General features: G+C 36.4%; 1 protein-coding gene across 4 annotated transcripts in view; it reads left to right on the top strand.

The window, feature by feature from the left end:
- Window positions 1-21,488, top strand: part of LOC148953302 (vesicle transport protein GOT1B) — a 42,883-nt gene that overhangs the window by 5,909 nt on the left and 15,486 nt on the right. For all 4 annotated transcript variants that reach the window (XM_089087610.1, XM_089087609.1, XM_089087612.1 and 1 more), the window contains exons 2-3: window positions 8,192-8,283; window positions 15,613-15,791. In XM_089087610.1, the coding sequence (XP_088943736.1) occupies window positions 8,192-8,283; window positions 15,613-15,791 (271 nt within the window). The remainder of the gene's footprint in view (window positions 1-8,191; window positions 8,284-15,612; window positions 15,792-21,488) is intronic.

Genomic DNA, 21,488 nt, shown 5'->3' with positions numbered 1-21,488 from the left:
CAAACAAAATATGCTTATATTGAAATTGTAAAACTAAAATTCATCATTACAGGTATTTTATGTTGAGAAATTATTAGCACAAATTTGTGTGTTGTTGTCACTCCACTTCAAAAGACCTGATTTTTTCTCCAAAATTGCTTTTTAATTGACATGCTTTTATTATCAGCTAATTGCAAGATTATGTGCAATTTTTTCAGCTTTTCCACTTGAGAATTAGATTTTTACAAATGTTCTGCTTAAAAATTGAAAAAAAAAATTTAAGTTGGGACAAAATTTGAATATTTGGTTAAAATGTTTCTTTCATCTGCAGCAATGTTGTGCAATAATTTTTCAATGATATTTTTACTGGAAAATTTTGGGCAAATGTAGATAGGGATTTTTATTCACATGCATGGAATATCAGTGCAATTTATGTTCTTTTTAGGGCTTAAGCCATACTGCAGACATCCCTGAACACACATATATTTTAACCTGGCTTGTTTTTAAAATTATATCATAATCAAAATGTATCTTAACCCAACATATCATGGGGGTTACAGTAGGCCACGTAGCAAAAAATGGTATGGGAGGAGGACTTGTTGCCTGTCCAATTATTGTTGACCTCTTGAAAAAGGCACTAGAATTTTGTATGGACATGTAGGGGAGAGTGGTCCATACTGAGCTGGATTTTGAAAAAGTGCATTTTCTCACTACCCATTGGGTGTTTTGTTACTTCTCTTGTATCATAAGGTAGCACATAACAAGTAGTTTTTTTTATAGTTTTTGCAGATTTTAATACTGGCTCCATCTAGGGAAAAATCTCAGTGGATCACTATGTACCACCTGGCCCAGTATGGACTGGGGGTGGTGCATAGTGAGCCATCCTATGGTACATACTGGGCCACTTGAAGACTTTCACATAAAAAATCATTCGTTTATTGTGTTAAAACGGTACAAAGGTAAACAAAACTTATAAAAAAATGGAACAGATGACAGTCATTTGTTTATAATATTAAAGCGCTAGAAAAGTAAGAAAACTAAAATGGTATGCTAAAAAAAACATTTGGCAAGAAATGGAAACTAAAGATGTTTACCAATCCTCGAAAATAAAGAAAGAAGAGGCCCTTGAAGCTGTCCCTTTTGCTGGGATTGGCTTTGAAATCTTCTTCAGAATATCTTCATGAGCATACACAATGGCGTATTTTTTTTGGGCCACTTCCACCTATTCACTCCTGCCATGCTTAGCACACTAACTTGGGCAGTCTTTGTTCTTTACGTGAACCACTCCAGGGAAGTATTTGCCTAAATAAAAAATTTTCACAAAATTGCCAACTATAATTGTGTCAAACAATCCGTCCTCTGGACATAGCTCGTCTTCTTCCTCCTATCCAATGTGAAGCAACGAATCATCACTGTCATCATGGAGTGAAAGGCTTCCATCACTGTCATCGTCATACTGTAAAGCCTGCTTTGCTGCTTTCTTTTGCACTCCTCTTGGCTTTGGCTCTGCAGCTTTCCCCTTTCTGCTGGCTCTTGCTACTTCCTCTGCTTTGATTTATTGCTTTACAGGCAAATAAGTCAAGATTTTGGATGAGCTTTGCTTCCTACCCTGAGAGACTGCTTCCTAGGAGCAGCTTTAGCAAAAGGCCTGACCTGTTCTGGACTGAAGGCGATGGAAGATGAGGGTATGTGGGCCTGTCTTGCATTGTTGGTCATGCTTGCTCTTCCAAGTTGAGGGCTGGTACTTGCACCTGTGCTGTTAGCCTCTGGACGCGAGTCCACAGCTTCTGTGTCATGATTTGTGGTTCTACTTGATTGGTTCTCCTCACTTTTGGGTCTGTCTGTGACATATTTGCACAGGACATCTTGTTTGTAAATATGCCTGGGTTGTAAGGCCAAATACCTGATCTAGCAAACCCACTCTGGATGTTGGAAGGGGTATATGTGAGTGGAAAGGCTGAACCAGCTAGTCCAGCAATATTGTGGATTGAGATGGTTTTTCCCAGATTGTTCAACATCCAATTATCCATTGCCCTGTTATACTGGGCCTTGGATGAGAAATAGACACTGACACCAAGGGGATGTAGTCTGTGGCTGCAGTGTGGGGGAATTGTCTACACCATTCTTCTAAGCAATTTCCAGTGCATTTCCCAAGATATGGGATTTGTGATTGTCTAGTATGAGCATCTTTTTCTGCTCAGCTGAAGCATCCGAATGTTTGGCAAAATGTTGCAAGTAGTTGCAAACAGTTCTTGGGATACCCATCCAGATGGGTTTGCTCCTCCTGCCGATCCAGCGGGACTTCCATTCAGCACATGTGGCTGAAATTTCTTTCTGGGAAAGATCAAGTATGGAGGCCCAGTTGCAGTAGAAATGTCCAGTTGCAGCAACTGTTGCAATCACTGTCACTAGAGTTCCTCTTTCTGCTGAAGTGACTTTACCTTCTATTTTTCTTCCTTTCTCGGCAAGGACCTTTGAAGGCTTGTGAACTGTCGTCACACCTCTTTCGTCCGTGTTGTAAATATCAGCTGGATCAAAGCAGTTTGTTTTTCAAGCACAGTGTGCAGGCTGTTGAAAAACTGCATCACATTGTGAGGATTGAAGCCAGTTGCTTGACTGAGTCTGGTTTCCTCAGTGATAAAGTAGAATTCCAAGATTTGAAACCATACATCCATTCTTTACCCGCTTTTTTGTGATCAACCCATGCCTGAGGCATTTTTTTTTTATTTGCTAATGCAAACTGATACACCAGTTTCCTGGCCTCTATTTCAGTAAGCCCATAACACATGTTCAAAGCGGTGATTAAGTAAGTGACCAAGGCAGCTTCTTCATTGGGAGAAAAACACGGTGACAAATCTATGCTTTCTGGTGAGACTGGCTGAGACCTTCTGGTCATCACTGAAATTCTTGTATTCGTTGTACTGCTGCTGAAGCATTGCTCTGGAAATGCCAAATATACTTCCAGCCTTTTTTGACATTGAGACCTTCACAGACCTTATTCAAAGCTAGTCTAGTATTCTCTCCGGATTCAGCCTGCCGTTCTGCTGCATCCTGTCTGTACTGTTCTATATGGCCCCTTGGGACTCTTGGCGTTTTGAGACTTCTTTCTGGGTATAGATCAGTTCCTAAAACAAAAGTACTTTGATTAGCAAATCATTTTCTAGATGACACTTGAGCAAAAAATGCTATGGTACATAGTGAGCCACTGACCCAGTATATACTGCTTCTGAGTGGCTCAGTATGTACCACAGGCCATCTGTTCTTTAAAAGTGAAAATGCCTGAAGCTGGTTGTAAAAATAGGTAAAACATGGACCTGCTTATGGTCTCTGCTAAACATGGGTGCCCATAAGCTGAATTCCAGGGGGGGGGGCAAACCCCGTCTAGTTGGTATTTCTCATGCTATATAATAGAAATCTCAGAACAAAAATATAAAAATAAGGCAACATCATTCAGGCAGGGGGGCGGTAGCCCCCCCCCTGCCCCCCCATATGGGCGCCCATGCTGCTAAATATGGATTCAAACAAGGTAAAAAAAAACTTCTATGATAAACTGTAGCAGAGAAAGATGAAGAAGTGCATACAAGAAATATTTTTCCTGGGGTATAACAAAAAGGTTAAAGAGAGCTGGTGAAAAGACGAAGATAGAAACATACCTTGAAAAGTGGAAAAAAACGTTGGCCATCTTGTAAACTATGTCATATGGCTTGGGGGTCCTTTTTCAACTCAGTAGATGGCAGTTAAGCTTAGTGGCTCACTATGTACTTATGCTCAGTATGTACCACTTACCCTTAATCACATATACAGACTCTTGGGGGACAATGGTTTACCATAGGGTATATCTCTGGCCAAGGATGATAAAAATATTGATAAAAGAGCGTTCTATCTAGGTTCTCACAGGGCAGGGCCTGTTGGCAACTTGTAAGGATATCTACTTCTATCCCCTGTCAGAGCTGTTCCTAGGGTTGTTGGCACCCTGGGAAAAATTAATTACAGTGTCCTCTCCCAACTCAATTATAAAATATCAAACCGTTTGTCGTAACGAACTGTAAGTAAAGAGTGATGTGGCTCAATAGTAACCAAAAGTCTTAAGAAACAGAGTCTTGATAACAATAGATACATCAAAAGAATCGAAATTTGATGCTTATTCAAAATATTTGATATTCATCAAATTTAATGGTACCTAACAAAAGTTACAAGCCTGAGAACAGTTTCCCCATTTTTTTAAAAGAGAGGAAACACCCCCAAAACATCAAGTGATCTTAATGAAAATCATATATGTAGTCCAGTCCTGGAGGTTTTCCATTTTTCAGTTTCTTTGCTGCTTCTAGTATCTCACTGGCAGAAGGCGGACCCGTTCTGATATTCAGGAAGAAGACGGGAATCTTTAGAATGTCAGGGGGTTCTTTTGAGGTAGGCCTATTTTGTAAACTTTTGAAATAATTAACCCATAGTTAATTGACTTCACTCTGTTCTTCTACCAATACCCCCAATGGATCTCCGACAGGGCCGTCTCTATTTGTCGGACGTTTTCCTATGATAGCATTGGTGATTATGTAAACAGTTCTCGCGTCTCCTCTTTTTGCTACTTCTTCTGCCTATATTGCCTTATGCTCTAGAAAGTTTTGCTTATCAGTACGGGCACTTTTCTTGACAGCTTTTTCAAGAGCTCAAGACTGCTCCTTATGGAAAACAAGACGATCAGGGACTTGTTGTTGGAGGACAGACATTGTCATCTTTTTTATTTCATCTATTAGTTGGCAAGTTTACTTGGACAGCCACTGGTCTTTAGGTTTCCTATAGAAGCCCAGGGTTAATTTAGATATTTAGTGGTAGCACTCTTTCGTGGCTTCCCATATTATTTCGTATTGAGTTTCCCCTGGTATCGAAAGAGCTTCAATTCCATTGTATTTCTCCATTGTAAAAGCCTGTTTTAATGTCTTGTCCTGGAGTTTTTCAGAGTCAAAAACAGGTTTTGGGACTGTCCTTTTGTTGCATATCTTCTTTAATTTTAGACAGAGTTTGGCTATCATAAGGTTATGATATGATCCGTCAGCTCCTCTATAGACCCAAACATCTTGTAGATTCGATCGCTATTTTCTGCTTAAAAGGCAGTGATCAATCTGATTTCTGTCATTCCATCTGGAAATCTTCAAGAGTACTTGTGCACGTCTCTGTGAGGAAACAGAGAACCACCAACTACTATGTCATTCATTAGGGCAAAATCAATTAGAAGCTCTCCATTTTCATTTTGTTGACCCAGATCATGTTGGCCAAGAACTCTTGGGTTGAAGGATCGGTCATTTCCTACTTAAGCGTGAAAGTCTCCAAGGAAGCAAAGAATGTCATGTCTTTGTATATCTTTGGCTACGGCTTTAAGTGATCTATAGAACTTGTCTTTTTCTTCACCAGTGGCTTCGTTTGTAGGGGCGTAGCATACAACGACTGACATCTTAGCATGTGCTCCCAAAAACCTTGCAGTTAATATTCTCGGTGATACGGAAGTCCATTTTTGGAGTGACTTGTGGGTCAGCTTTGGTATCATCACAGCAGCCCCGGCTTCATGTTTATCTGCTGGCCCGCTATATGTGATGGTATGGTCAGCATCAAGGTTTTTTATTCCTGAGCCAGTCCATCGCGCTTCTGACAATGCTAATACGTCTAGGTGGTTTTTTGTCATTACTTTTTGTACTTGGTCTGTTTTGGATGGTTGAGACATCGTTCGTACATTACAAAAACCAAACTTTAAGTTATTATTCGCTTTCATAAATCGTGTCCTTGGGTGCGCTGGTGTTGTGATCATTAAGGGGTTCAATCCGAGGCTCAATCTTGATGTTTCAATTGCTATTTCAGTTTCCTCCAAGGAATGTCCTCAAGGTCCTGGGTGTGGGTTGCAGGCCCACAGCCCAACTCTCCTCCTTTTCTAGGTTTTGGACTGGCTGCCTGAGCATTATATCCCAGCATTATTTAAAAAACAATCAGAAATTATATATATAAAAAAATAAGTTTTTTCAACCGAAAGTAAGGAGCAATGTTAAAACTTAAAAGGAACAGAAATTATTACATGTATTCCCCCTTGTCAATACCTTGCTCTTTATGCTAGTTTTTTTTTAGCACTTTTAAAAGGGCTATTTATTATAATTAAACAGCCTTTGTGATTCAGGAGTCATTCTTAAAGAATTGGGACAAAATTCGAGCTTTTTATTGTAAAGAGCAAGGTATTGACAAGGGGCTTACCCTCATATGTGTAATAATTTTTGTTCGTTTTAAGTTTTAATGTTGTTCCCTAATTTCAGTTGAAAAAACTTTTTTTATTTAGTTTAAGCAAAGAAAGCCAAATCAAAATGAAAAATTTGATCAAAGTTGGCAACCCTCTAGCTGCAGCGCCCCCCAACCATGCCGCCTGGGGCAGCTCGTCCTGGTTGCTCCCCCTTCTTTGAATGGCTCTGTCCCCTATTTGAGGAGGTATGAGTGCTTGAATGCTTTGGGAATCCCACTTGTTTAGAAAATTCGGGCCCTAAACTGCAAATCTCTGAGGTAACAGGCTGATGCCCTCTGGGAAAGCTCACATACCCTGCACAGATTTTGATGGTGTCTACATATCCGTTTGTGTAATCAGGGTTGCTACTAGACAAAATGTTTGGGAAGGGAAGCAAGATATTTGACCGATTGGCTGGTCATTTTTACCGACTGTTTTTGTCAATAATTAGCATAATGTCCGTTTCGAATGTAATACATTAAATCACTGCACAAGTCGGTAAAACCGCTGCATTTACCGACCGAGATTCAGATTTTGGTACATATCATGTGACTATTTTAATTCTGTTTAGTTAACCAAATGGAAAATTGTGGCACCATCTGTAAAATCACGGCAGGAGTCGGTAAAACGTTTACCAACCAAGTTCGAAATTTCTGTAGACGACATGTCAACATTTTTTGTAGTCTTTAGAATTTTAGAATTTTCCGAACAAAGAATATTAGCGGCGTTCGAGAAATCGTAGTGCGAAATGCCACAATTTTACTCACTTCTTTATTTTACCGAGTGACCAAAAACATTGGGGGAGGGGGGGGTATCTCCCCATACATGACGGCTTTGTGTGCAATATAAAATATCAGCATCTGACTGATGCACATAAAAGAGGTGCAGCAGTGAAAGTGGCATGTTTATGCACAACACTCTACAGGTATCTACTTGTGTTTTTTTTCTTGTTTTTAGTATTTGTCAAGATTGAATTTAGGACATTATGTATGTTTGCTTGAGAAGAATTTCGTTTCAAGTAATTTTACACTAAGGTGTGACGAGAAAACTATCTACTGCATAAGATTTTAATTTAAGTCCAAATTCGAATTGAACTAATATAAAGTAATTAATATGATTTAGTTGGAATTTTAATTTATTTCATTTCATTTTAATATAAAGCTATATATTAATCTAAATAAGGTATCTGCGTTTAGCTTTGAATTGTAGGTTAACATTTGTATTATATTCATTACAAGTATTTCTTTTATTACAAGTATCATTACAAGTATTCAGTATTTTATCCAATTTTTTATATTTGTTTTTTTTTTATATGTTTTGACTTATTATGACTGATGTTTAAGTATTACATTCTTATTTGATTCAATCTCTTGTTATGATGTGATTTTGTTACTGTTTTAACATTTATGTTGTCTTAATATTAATGTTTGTTGTGTCCATGCTTAGGCTTTTATTGTTAATGTATAAAGCGAATTTGGCTCTCTGAGAGCTCGTGAGAGCTTTCTTTTTTTTAAATCTTTTCTATACGTCATCTTATATTAACTATAATCGTTTTCCTTTACAGAAATTCGGCTGTTGCTTAAACTAAAACTTTTTCGCATGCTGACCAATGGTCTGCATTGTGCAGGTACCGTTCTCCTGATTCAATGCCTTAGGCTGTCAGTGCAATACGTGGTTGGGGGAAAATCATCCGACGTTTCCTGTGTCCCCCCCCCCCGATGTCTCCAGGTGCCCATTTAGAGTTGGGTTGACTCTAGCTGAGCTTCCAGAGTCACGCCATTGACCCCCATTCCAAACCAGATAACCAACAACACCAGGACTTGAACCCCTGACCACATAATTCCAAGTCTGGAGCACTAACCACTCGGCTAGGACGGATAGCTTGTGATGGCTTTTTAAAGAACAATCTCATCCATATGTCTTTCTTAAATTAACTGATATCATTCTCCTTTACAGAAATTGGGCTGTTACTTACTGTATTTGGATCAGTGTTCCTTTTTCTTGGTGTAGTCTTGCTTTTTGACAAAGGTTTATTAGCCATTGGCAATGTAAGTATAGCTGTTTTATTCAGATTTATTTCTGTCTTTTTCTCAGAATTAATTTTGAAAACTTTTTCCGCAAGACAAAGTTTTTCAAAGAAAAGTAAAGAGCTCCATTAAGCCAAGAATGATCAAAAATAAAGTCAAATAATCTTCCAAGCGTAAAACTGCCACAAATCAATAAATAAATGAAACTCAAGACGAATAGAAATTACTATAAATAGCTGAATCAAACTCAAAACGAGCAAAAATTAACTTGATTAGGGCTGATAACCCCTAGGCCTTCTCAAGACCAGAACCCAATTTGCGCCTTACTAAAAAAAAAAAATACAATCAAATAGGCCTAACCATGGATTGTCTATTAAATTGACCTAAACTGACATTTTTTTTGTTATGGTTTTGATAATTTTTCACTTATGAAAGTAAAAAAGGTTGAAAACATTTCAAACGTATTTTCTTATCAGTAAAGCGCAGTAAAGGCATAACTTACAACCCTTACTTTGAGGACTGTGGGGGTTGTCATCCTCGAAAACATAATTTCCAGACTTTTCAATTACGTTGAACAAAATGGCTGTCTTAAAATTTTTATTGGATGTGTTTTTGGAAATGGTGAGCGTGAGAAGGGGGTTAGTTGCCCTCCAATCACTTTTGACCATTAAAAAGGGCACTTGCTCTTTCAATTTTTCAATTGAATGAGCTGTTTTCGAAGTTTCTTTGACAACAAATGGCCATCTCAAAATTTATATTAGATGTATTTCAGGAAAATGCGAGGGGGGGGGAGAGGTATCAACCCTCTGATCATTTAGAATCTTAAAGATAGCAAAATAAATTCTGATTACCAGTCTAAGGAGCCTCATCCGACAATTTCACGGTAAACCTTCCTATATACTTAACTTATATGCCCCCAGGGCATAACTTAACTAGTGCTGACGGCTATGGGTGTGGGGGGTTGTCATCCCCAAAGAAATAGTTTCCGGTCCTTTCAATTACGTTGAACAAAATGGCTATCTCAAAATTTCTATTGGCTTGGGAGGGGTGTTAGTTTCCCTCCAATCACTTTCGACTATTAAAAAAGGCACTGACCCTTTCAATATCTAATCGAATGAGCCCTTTTCGAAGCTTCTACAACAGCAAATGACCATCCCAAAATTAGAATCAGATGCATTTCGGGAGAATACGAGGTGTGGGAGAAGAAGGGGGTATCCACCCTCCAATCAATCTGAACCTTAAAAAGAGCACTAGAAATTCTGATTACCAATCCAATGTGCCCCCTCCAAAGGTTATACGATCACCCTTTCTATATATACCTTATTATTATTATTATTATTATTTATTGGAAAACCCGTCATACAAAAAAGGAAAAGACGGAGCAATAAGCAAAACAACCAAAAAATAGCAATACACATAAACTTAGGAGTTATGCATGTGGTTTGTAGTGACGAACGCTGGAGCTAAGATCTAAATCAGCACTTAGAACAAATTACACAAAACGATAAAGAAAAACACAATTATACACTGCTCTGTAGTTACGCGACATTTTTATTTTCTTTTTTTTGAGGCTCCTAAATAATTAAAAAACATAAATAATATTAAAATAATTGAATCAAGCCTTAATTGGTAAAAAAAAAAAAAAAACAAAAAAAAACAACCAAACAATCAAAAGTGAATTAAAAAAGATATAAAGAATATAAAAATATTAAATAGTGTAAATATGAAAATAAACGGTAAAAAAAGTTAAACGACACTTGCGCCCGCTGGTCTTGAACTCAGATCACTCTCAACAAATGATTCATTTACTCCGATATACATAAATAACAGAAACAAGGAAATTATTCAATCACGGATCATTTTACAACTTTACTTAAAGCAATATGCTTAAAAGAATCGATAACTAATAAACAACTCTATTATTAGTAATATACGCAATATAATATCAAAAAAAAAAAATTGACACCAAAATTGAGAATAACCAGCGTCACTTAAATTGGACTCATACGAAAAGAGACTAAATCATCAGTCAGTTTAAACACTGCAGCAATTACACTAAGCGCAAACCAAACACTTAAAAAAACAAAAAAAAAAAAACACAACAAATACATCTTAACTAATGGGTTAATACTGACGACCAGGGATGATTCAACTTCATTAAACGGGAATTATAAGCACGAATTTGCTTTTCCACAGCTATAATGGAGTCAGCAATGCTGAATTTTCTAATCAGATAAGAGTTGCGCGTCCAAGAGCGAAAATGTAAAAGATATTTTGCGAACCAGAATAAAACTGACCAAATTTTTGACTTGTCAGAATTTGTGAACATTTTCTAAAACGGCGATATGTACAAATAATGTGGTAGAGCGACAGAGTTAAAAGGTTTAGAGACAAGATGGCGGTTGAACCGTAACTTATTAGTTACAAAAGAAGCATATGATAACCCAACTCTACGCTCAATTTGAGCAATTAACAGTTGTCGCGTGTGCATTACTGACGAACCAATGGGAAGACCGAGGTAGGTGATATGATCTACTGGCTTAATCCTACTATTTCCGAGAGGAATATCCCTAGGCGACGCTTGCTTCCAATTGAAGAATACAACTTCGGACTTTTCAGCATTGAACTGAAGACGTAGTTTCGCATACTCAGATTGTAGCGTTGCGAAAATCTCGCTTATGCGCTGGATAGTGCGGCTCACATTCAGAATGTCGTCTGCATAACATACGAGAGATAAATCAAGACCGCCAAAGATAAATGATGTGGGAACAGCTAACTCTGCATCAAGAACTCCATTATTGAAGAATGAAGAGGACGAAACAGCACCTTGACGGGTACCTTTTTCGACATTGACAAAAATATTGGGGATTAGTGCGTAGAATTGAGACCCGTTAACATTAGCTAATGGTTGTAGAATTAGGCGAACTTTAAGACGAGAATACATGTATTGAAGGGTTCTGATATATAAGGGGCTCACTCCACGTTTTGCTGCATGGAGTAGCATAGCGGCGTGAATGAGAGAGTCGAACGCTTTACGAACATCATGCCCAGCCAACACGAGAGTTTCACCTGATGCATCAGCATTGACCAATGCGTTCGCGACAACCGACAAAGCGTGGGCACAACCGAGACGTGGCTGGAATCCAAATTGGTTAAGTGGAACATAGCATTTTGCGTTCAGTTGGTCAATGAACAGAAGTTCAAAAAGCTTACAGAAGGTAGTAGCCACTGTTATAGGGCGGAAGGACGAGCACTGGGTAGCGAGTTTACCTTTTTTTGGAATTGTAGTGAGATCTCCGATTGAGAAAGAAGACGGTACAACTCCTTGGGTAACAATCATCTGCATCAAAAGAGCAATATGGTTTACCAGCAGCTCGCTTCCATTCAGAATGTGAAGAGCGCTTATTTTATCGATGCCAGAAGATTTCTTACGCTTTAGGCGTTATATGCCCTCAGGTCATAACTTACAACCCTCGCCCTGAGGGCTGTGGGGGGTTGTCATCCTCAGAAACATAATTTCCAGACCTTTTAATTATGTTGAATAAAATGGCTATCTCAAAATTTTTGTTAGATATGTTTGGGGAAATGGTGGGCGTGGGAGGGGGATTAGTTGACCTTCAATCACTTTTGACTATTAAAAAGGGCATTGGCTCTTTCAATGTCTAATCGAATCAGCTGTTTCCGAAGTTTCTTCGACAACAAATGGCCATCTCAGAATTTCTATTAAACGCATTTTGGGAAAATATGAGGTATGGTGGGAGGGTATCCACCCTCCGATCACCGAATCTAAAAAAAGGCACTAGAACTTTTGGTTACCAATCCAATGATACCCCTCCCAAGTTTATGCAATCATCCTTTCTATATATACCTAGTATGCCCCAGGGCATAACTTACAACCCTTGCCCTGAGGGCTGTAGGGGGTCGTCATCCTCAAAGACATAATTTCTAGACCTTTGAACTATGTTGAACAAAATGGCTATCTCAAAATTTGTATTTGATGTGTTTGAGGAAATGGTGGACGTGGGATTGAAGGGGAACAATTGCCCTTCAATCATTTTCAACTATTAAAGAGGGCACTAGCCCTTTCAATTTCCAATCGAATGAGCTCTTTTTGAAGTTTCAACGACAACAAATGGCCGTCTCAAAATTTCTATCAGATGCATTTTGGGAAAATACGAGGTTTGAGGGGGGCGTATTCCTCCCTCTGATCACTCTGAATCTTTAAAATGGCAATAGAACATCTGATTTCCAATCAAATGAGCCCATTCCAGAGTTTTAGGATCACCCTTTCTATATATCCCTTATGTGCCCCAGGACATAACATATAACCCTTGTCCTGAGGGCTGAGGGGGAGGGGTGTCGTCCTCAAAGACATAATTTTCGGACTTTCAATTACGTTGAACAAAATGGCTATCTCAAAATTTTGATTGGATGTGCTCGAGGAAATAGTGATTGTGGAAGGAGGGGTAGTTGCCCTCCAACCACTTTCGACCATTAAAAAGGGCACTGGCTCTTTCAATTTTCAATCGAATGAGCTGCTTCCGAAGTTTCTTCGACAACAAATGGCCATGTCAAAATTTCTATCAGATGCATTTCGGGAAAACATGAGGTGTGGGGGGAAGTCCAACCTCCGATTACTCTGAATCTTAAAAAGGACCCTAGAACTTTTGATTACCAATCCTATGATCCCCCTCCGAAGTTTATACGATCACCCTTTCTATATATACCTTATATGCATCCATGGCATGACTTACAACCCTTGCCCTGAGGGTTGTAGGGGGGTTCTCATCCTTAAAGACTTAATCTCTGGACCTTTCAACTATGTTGAACAAAATGGCTATATCAAAAATTGTATTGGATGTCTTTGAGAAAATGGTGGGCGTGGGAGGGGGTTAGTTGCCCTCCAATCACTTTCGACTATTAAAAAGAGCACTAGCCCTTTTAAATTTCCAATCGAATGAACTCTTTTCAAAGTTTCTACGACAATAAATGGCCTTCTCAAAATTTCTATCAGATGTATTTTGGGAAAATACGAGGTGTGGGGGAGGGTATCCACCCTCTGATCGTTCTGAATCTTAAAATATGCACTAGAACATCTGATTTCCAATCAAATGATGTCATTTAGGAGTTTTTAAAATCACCCTTTCTATATTTACTTTATATGCCCCCGGGGTCATAACATATAACTCTTGCCCTGAGGGCTGTAGGGGGGGGGGAGGGGTAGTCATCCTCAAAGACATAATTTCTGGACCTTCAATTACGTTGAACAAAATGGCTATCTCAAAATTTTGATTGGATATATGTGGGGAAATGGTGGGCGTGGGAGGGGGGTTAGTTGCCGTTTAATCAATCTTGACTATTAAAAAGGGCACTAGCCCTTTCAATTTTCAAGTGAACGAGCTCTTTTCGAAGTTTCTGCGTCAACATATGGCCATCTCAAAATTTATATCAGATATATTTCGGGAAAATACGAGGTGTGGGGGTATCCACTCTCCGATCACTCTGAATCTCAAAAAGGGCATTAAAACTTCTGATTAGCAATCCAAAGAGTCCCCTCTGAAGTTTTACGATCACCCTTTCTATGTAAATGCCCCCAGGGCATAAACTACAACCCTTGCCCAGGGGGCTGTGGGGAGTCATCATCCTGCCTAAGCGCCTAAGTTCGTTTTTAAGAGTGTATTTCAAATTTATACTAAAAAATGGGTTATCTCAGTTTAACTGTCAAAAAATTATTATTTTTATGTAATGTATTTGCAAATTCTAACTCATACTTCGACTATAAACATTTTAATTTACAATGATAAAACAACAAAATCTTTTCTATCATTGGTTGTTTAAAAGCATTGTTGTCAATTCATGAAAATTTACGGAGGGAAAGTGTATTTTCCAAATTCTAAGGAGGGGGAGGGGCAAAGTTGTCTTTTTTCAATTAGAATACCAAGAAAGGCCTTTTTTTTTATAAAAAATACCCCCCCCCCCCAAAGGTGTTTTCAAAATCTAGGTGGGGTGAGGCAGTAAAATCTAGAGGGTACAGCCCCCCCCCCCATCAATTGACTCCACTATTTAAAAGGGCTGTATGTCATATTTTTAATACAGATCCCATTGAAGCTGGATAAATAAAGAAAACATATAAATGCCAATAGAATAAGCTAAAATTGAAGCTGCATAAGCTTAGCCTAGCCAATACTTTGGCTTACTCTTACATGTAACAGTCTAGAAAATGTAAAACAGTGCAGTAAAAATTGAATATCTGAATTTTTTTAGGGGGATGGGAGAAATTGTAACTCCCATCCTTTTTCTCTATAGGTAAACTAAATTTCTCAAAAAATATAGGTTAGCCCTGTTTTTCTAGAGCTTTTCGTATTCTTTCTAGAGATTTCTTTTCTAGAATTTTTTCTAGAGCTTTTCTGAATGTCTTTTTTTATGACTATGTGCGTATATGTAATTATCAAAATCCTCCTGTCTATTAGATATAATAGAGCATGTTTTTTTATAACTCTGGGATATGGATTGAGAGAGTCCAAACATTGAGCAGTTTGAAGGAAATATTAATGGTTTTTTTCCTTGTACGTTCTACTAAAAAATCTACTGTCTTGCACTCTCGGGATAAATTCCATACAAAACCTGCCACAGAAAATTTATGTTACAATATTGTCAAAATAAATTTCTATGAAAGGTTTTAAGATTTTAGAGAGAAACAAATTTTAGGGTATAAAAACTACATACGACACTGGAGGTGATAAAGCAGTGTATTTATTAGAAGAAAAAAATTGAATAAGGACCGGTACGTTAACGATGGCCTATACATCATTCTCAAATTTTTTGGGTAATGACTGTGAATGTATTCATCTTCTATCTTCTCTACATTGGCGTTTTGTTTTAATGTGGCATCATCCGTACTGGGCACATGCGGTTTTAGGGGGGCAGACGGGGCACTTGCCCCGGGCACGAAAGTCTTAGGGGCTAACAATTTAAATTAAATGATCTGATATTTACAATCATTTTGTATTTGTTGATGTTTTAATTCTATTAAAACAAAGTAGAGGGCACAGATGGCAGTAAGTATATGCAAATACTTATTTTCCCATATAAAGTGAGAAAAGTCATATTTAAATAAATGAAATTTTTTTTTTAATTTGGCTTGCAAATTTTTCAAGATTTTGCCTTGGATGCAAGTAAGCCCAGAACCGCCACTGGTACTTTTTTTTTTTTTTTTTTTTTTTTTTCTTCGGTATTGTTTTGAATGAATAATTACACTTGTCAGCTTAAATTGAATTTAATTGTTTTAATTAAATTTAATTCAGTTAATTAAAAAAAACTGCAATATTTGTAATAATTGTTTCTTTTCAGATATTATTTGTATGCGGTATAGGATGTTTGATAGGACCTCAAAGAACCTTCAGGTTCTTTTTTCAACAACATCGAGTTAAAGCGTCTCTTGCGTTTTTCGGTGGAATGACAGTAGTTCTGTCTGGATGGCCAATCGTTGGAATGGTCATCGAATTCTTTGGCTTTTACTTACTTTTTAAGTAAGTAGGGTTTACATTTGAAACTTACAGTAGTGTCTTTTCTACTCTTCAGGACAATTCTAGTTTAGGGCTTCTTGCTATCTTGGAAATTAGGTGAATAAAACTTACGGGAATGAATGCAGGGCTAAAAATATACTCCTGGTATTACTAAGCTATTGTATCTACCTTTTTGTTATTTCTAGAAGACGGAATGTATGACCGGTACATACAATATTTTTTACCTTAATCTTAAGACCTCTGTTTTATTGGCTTTAGTTTTTGAAAATGTAGTTTCTGTTAATTCAGTAGAATTTTAAGCGATATCAAGGTTTTTTCCTAAATTTACGAAACAGTTTTACAAATCTTTAAAACCTTACAAATTGGGAATGAGCAAAGGTATAAGGCTCAAAGTACTTTTCTTGGGCTTCATTTGAGCAAGAGATCTATTTTGTAAGATTTTATCTTCTGTGACACAAAGACTGTCAAAGGCAGGTGCTTCAAAATATCTTCTCAGGAGATCATTAAGGTTTTCAATGCATTCCTGAAAGTTTCATTTGCCTGTTTCAACTATTTTTAAAAATAGAAAGAAGCACCTAAACTAGAATTTTACCTTATAGTAGCAAAAACTTCTGGTAATTTTTCTTTATTCGTTGTCTCTGAAATAACCTAATAAAATGAATCGTAATTGATAATCAAGTTCTTGAACACAAACCTAAATGTATACTGTTGTCTATATTCTGCATTGCTTATAAATATTTAGATACCACTAAAATAATAGAAGTTGGCTATGGAAAATATGCTGCCATCTATAATATAACTACGACAGAAGCTACTTAAAGTATATTATGCCTACTAAAGTTATTCAGCGCGTATTTGATTATGGGGGATGGGGTGTAAAACTACACTGTCTAATCCTTCAAAAAACAATATTTATGCTAGATATATTGGTTTTAAAAGCAATTGTAAACGACGTGTACTTAAAATTTTTGTGCTTGATTTTGAGTTGTTCCAGTTCAATGTCACCACTTGATTTGCGTCTTAAAATTTTTTGCGATAGCATTTTTTTTGTATTTTGTGCCTTTGGGTTCTCGTTACTTTAAGTAAGTATGGGTTAATTATGGAAAAAGAATTTTTGTTAATTGGATTTACTCTGACTACTAGTGACTCGTTGCAACGCCAAATTTGCCTGACACAAACACATCACTAATTTTGGCTGTATTTGTACTCCCATCTACAGCACAAAAATGTCAGATTTTTGGCTGTATTTACCTTTGCACGTTCATCACCTGTCGATGTAGAAAGTCTTGCGATAGTTAGGTGTTGAACAGCTGTCAAAGGCGCGTCTTTGTTCTAGGATAGGATTTATTCCGAAAATAGCTTTCACAGGCCTAGAAGGGTCGAATTTGTATTAAAGACAACAACACAGAGTCAATAAACACAGCAAAAGAAAAAAAATGGATTAAAACAAACAAAACAGAAAAAAAAACAATTTAGTCTTGTGACTAAAATACAAAAAAACAGAATTTAGTAAAAACAAAGAATACAAAAAGAAAGCTAAAAAAAGAAAAATGAAAACTGAAAATTAAACAATTTCACAATAATAAGGAGGGGTCCGGGATAAAACGTCCTTCTAAATCTCTACACGTTCATCATTTGTCTATACAGAAACTCTTGCGATAGTTAGGTTTTGAACAGCTGTCAAAGGCGCGTCTTTTTTCTAGGATAATATTTATTCCGAGAAATGACTATCATAAGTCCAGATGGGCCGAATTTCCATTTCAGAGTCAATAAACACAGTAAAAGAAACAAAAAGATTGGTTAAACCAAACAAAACTGAAAAAAACAATTTAGTCTTGTCAAAAAGACAAAAAACATAATTTAGTAAAAACGAAGACTATAAAAAGAAAGATAAAAATTGAAAATTAAACAATTTCAAAGTAATAAGGGGGGACCGGGATTCATCATTTACCATAATAACTATGTACGGGGAAATGGTCCTTCTGGGGAAAATTTTAATGGGGCAAAATAGAGAGTTTTGTTGAAAGAGAAAAATGAAAATGAGGTTTAAAGAGTAAGAGGGGGGAATACTAACTAGGGATAGATTAATTTATGCGGGGTTATGAACCCTACGCGAAATCACAGGATTTCTACTAAGGTTCACATGAATCTACTCACTCGTAAGTTTCCTTTACCTACGCAATTAGCTATTTCTGGACTATCAATATATTAAGCGTGGTTTTCTGAAAAATAGGTTTGGAGTTTATGTCTTTTGATTTTAGAAAGTTATAAGCTCTTAATAAGTTGTGTCGGCTGGTTTTCTAATAAAGTATTTCGCTCTCTAGTATATACAATTAAAGCAAAAGCTTTAGGTTGGTTTATCGTAAAAATTCCCGGAGGTACTAAACTTAATTTTTAAGCACGAAAATCGAAACTAAAAATCGAAGCTATCTTTTGTTTTCTCCAAATTTCCAAATTTCCCAGAATAGGAATTTGCGCTATATCTGTTGTTTTCAGGCATGGCAGTCTAATATCTGAAAAAAAGATAAAAGAAACTTCACTTTTGACAGCAAAGAATTGTCAGAATAAATCGAAATTACTGTTTTTATTAAGAATTAGCATTTGTGTTTTTTATGATTTGTGACTATTGTACGTCTTAAATTTGAAAATACTCTTGTATGTTTACGATGTCTATTTCTTATAATGTGGATAGCTTAAACAAATATTTGTATGTATATTTATGCGAGCTTACATTAGAGTGTAAGGCAATTCGCCTTAGGGCTGCTTACTTGTTCAGGTCTTCTTGACAAACCGGAAAATTTGATCTCAGACTTGATGGCTTAATTTTTATTAGGGGGGAGGGGTAGAATGTATCATTCTCTAAACCTTATTTTTATTTTACAGCTCACTTCAATTGTTTAAAACTAAGTGTGATCTGCTGGACTCAGTTATAATTAATTATCATTTATTAGCTTCAGCTAAAAATAGTGTAAAACAACAAATTTAACCCATAAAATGCTTAAAGTACATACAAGGGGCTAATCCCTTCTAAACTTGTATCAGTAAAAATTGCTTATAATTCGTGTTATCTGTTACCTTGGGACGGAGATAATACTAGATAATAAATTTTTGTTAATGATACTTGAGTTCTGGCACATGTCCATTGGAAAATTTACTCTCAGAAAGGCTGGTTCTTCAAGAAAAAATTTTGTTTGGGTGGTAAATAGATCCAGTTCTTTCAAACGTTGAGAATTTAGCCAAAATTTAACCACGGTTACCTTCATTTAGTAGGAACATTAGGGCGGGTGCAGAATTTTAAAGTGTTATTCAGTTGTCGGTTCTAGATAGGTCACTTTCGGGAGACGTAAACAAAGCGTACGTTTGCAAAAAAATTTTTTTTATTGGTTTGAAGGTTTTTAGGTAGATAGCGTGACTGAGCCTTTCAGTGACAGGATTTTCTTTTATCGTTAGTTCATACTGGTCTGTTTTTTATTTTTTTTTTACCTGAAACGGCTTATGGATAACGAATGCAGAAAAAGCGCAAAATCGGCCACACCAAATTGGTCTCGCACATCCGTTAAAACGTTGAAAATAAAAATGGGATTGAGCAAAATCCTTTTGCCTTTTGTTTGCAACTTTTATGACCAAATGACGTTTACCACGATCAGAATGTGTTTTTTTCCTTATTGATTAACTTGCATCTTACAGCTAAAATTAATTTCTCAGTAGAGTGTATCCTTAAATTGTCAAACTAGGCTCTTTGCTGCATCCATTTTAACTGGTGAGTTGAAATGTTGCATGCGTCGTCTCGTCATAACGCAGAAATGGACATCAGATGACGCATGTGTCTCAACAGATCGGCAGATCTATCGACAGAGATGTGTCTCGACAGAGAGGAAAGGGCTACAATCTCAAGCAGAAAGGTGTATAAGTTGACGTCTTAAGGTTTTCAGACAAGAAGGGTATATAATTAAGCGTCTCAAAAGATCTCGGCAGCGTCTCGCCAGTCGTTGCATTAAGCTATTTCTTCATGCGCTAGACTCTTTGAGTGATTCGTAATGCAATATTTTAACATGTCACTTGGTCCGAAAAATAAAAAAAAAAGTATTTATGAAGAGTATTATTGAGACATAAGAGTCCAGGTAAAATAGTACAGTCATTAAAGCATTACAGTCATTTAAAGACTTACAAAGCAACTAATGTTATGGCTTTTGAACGAGCCCCAAAGTCAGGGAGGCCATGGTCGGCCACATAGTTCGCCTAAATGGTAGGGTCGGTCTTGAGTGAAACATTTGTCAGTTAAGGACATTACTATGGAATCAGTCACTAAAAAAACATAGTATAAATTTCAAGTGAAAATAAGCTGAACAGGTAATTTGGTGTTGATGATTCTAACTGATTCTCTGTTTATGAAACCGCGTTTCAGTTGGTGTTTTTTTGTTTTGTTTTTCTTAAGTATTATTTTAGAAATATATTATTATGATTGTTTTGCAATTTAGATATGGCCGCTAAAGCCTGACGGCTTATTGGCTATTTTTATATTTTGTATTTCCTGGTTTTTGTCAACAAAATCTTACATTTCTAAAAAAAAAAAAAAAAAATTCATGTTTTGTTTTAAATACTATTTTAAAATACTCTATTATAATTGCGCAGCAAGCCCTTAATTTTTGTTGATTCTAAACGCTATGCCTAAGCTGAGTCTGCGCTTTTACCGATAAAGAATCATATTATTTTCTTTCTGGTTTTGACAATTATTCTTTATGTTAGTTGTTCTTCCATTTTATAATTTTTGCATTGCTTATATTGCTTTTATAGGATTACAAGATCACGAATTATTTTCACTTCATGCTTTAATATTTTTATTTTACCTTCTTTAATTTTACTAAATTTGCAACAGTGAGGTCTTCGCTATTTGAAGCAAAAGAGATATGTCCCAAGAAGCCTTATTTACTGGTAATTTTTACCAAAGTCGTATAACGGTTCTATTTAAAATATGTCTTATTGTGTGGTAGTTTTGACAATTTCTTAGCGAGAAATTGTTAATTTGTTACTAAGAAATTGTTTGGTGAATGAAACCATTTACCCAAACCACTAAAAGGGCTGAACTGACGTAGCATTTTTCAAGTTAAAAATGGTCATATTTATTCATTGCGGTCATATTTTATGCCAGCTTTTGAACATGGATTTGCTTTTGTTTATTTGTTGTTTCAGGAAAAAAGAACTAAATAAATTTTTATACAAAAACTATGGGTGTTTGGAGAAATTCTTATTACATTTTCAGGTTTATCATACAAAATTGACTTATAAAACACTTTTTAACTGTTAAAAAAATTAGGAAAAAATTGGAAAAGTGTAAATTTGCCAGAAAAAAAGATTCTAGAAAAAATATGGGAATGAGATTGTTTTATAATATTATTTCTCAGCAAAAAAAAAAAAATCCACACCAATTGCTAGATTTTAATTTTTTTTTCTGCTCAAAAACTAAAATAGATGATTCTGTTAGTGATTTTTACGCTGCATTCAAAACTGCAATCGGATTGCAAGCTTCCGTAGTTTTTCAGCAATATTTTAAAATTGATTTTTTTTTTTTTTTTTTTTTTTTTTGTAGACGGTTCAAGATTTTTTTTTTTTTTTTTGAGACGGAAAATAGAAATAGTTGAGATACATCATTTAGGGTTATGGGGGAAGTCGAATGCTTTGATATTACGGTAAATAATATTG

Source organism: Artemia sp. Qi Xiang Cuo, chromosome 4, assembly GCF_049724085.1.
Source record: "Artemia sp. Qi Xiang Cuo chromosome 4, ASM4972408v1, whole genome shotgun sequence".
NCBI lineage: Eukaryota > Metazoa > Arthropoda > Branchiopoda > Anostraca > Artemiidae > Artemia > Artemia sp. Qi Xiang Cuo.
The sequence above is the reverse complement of the archived record's forward strand: the minus strand, read 5'-3'. Positions and strand labels throughout refer to the sequence as shown.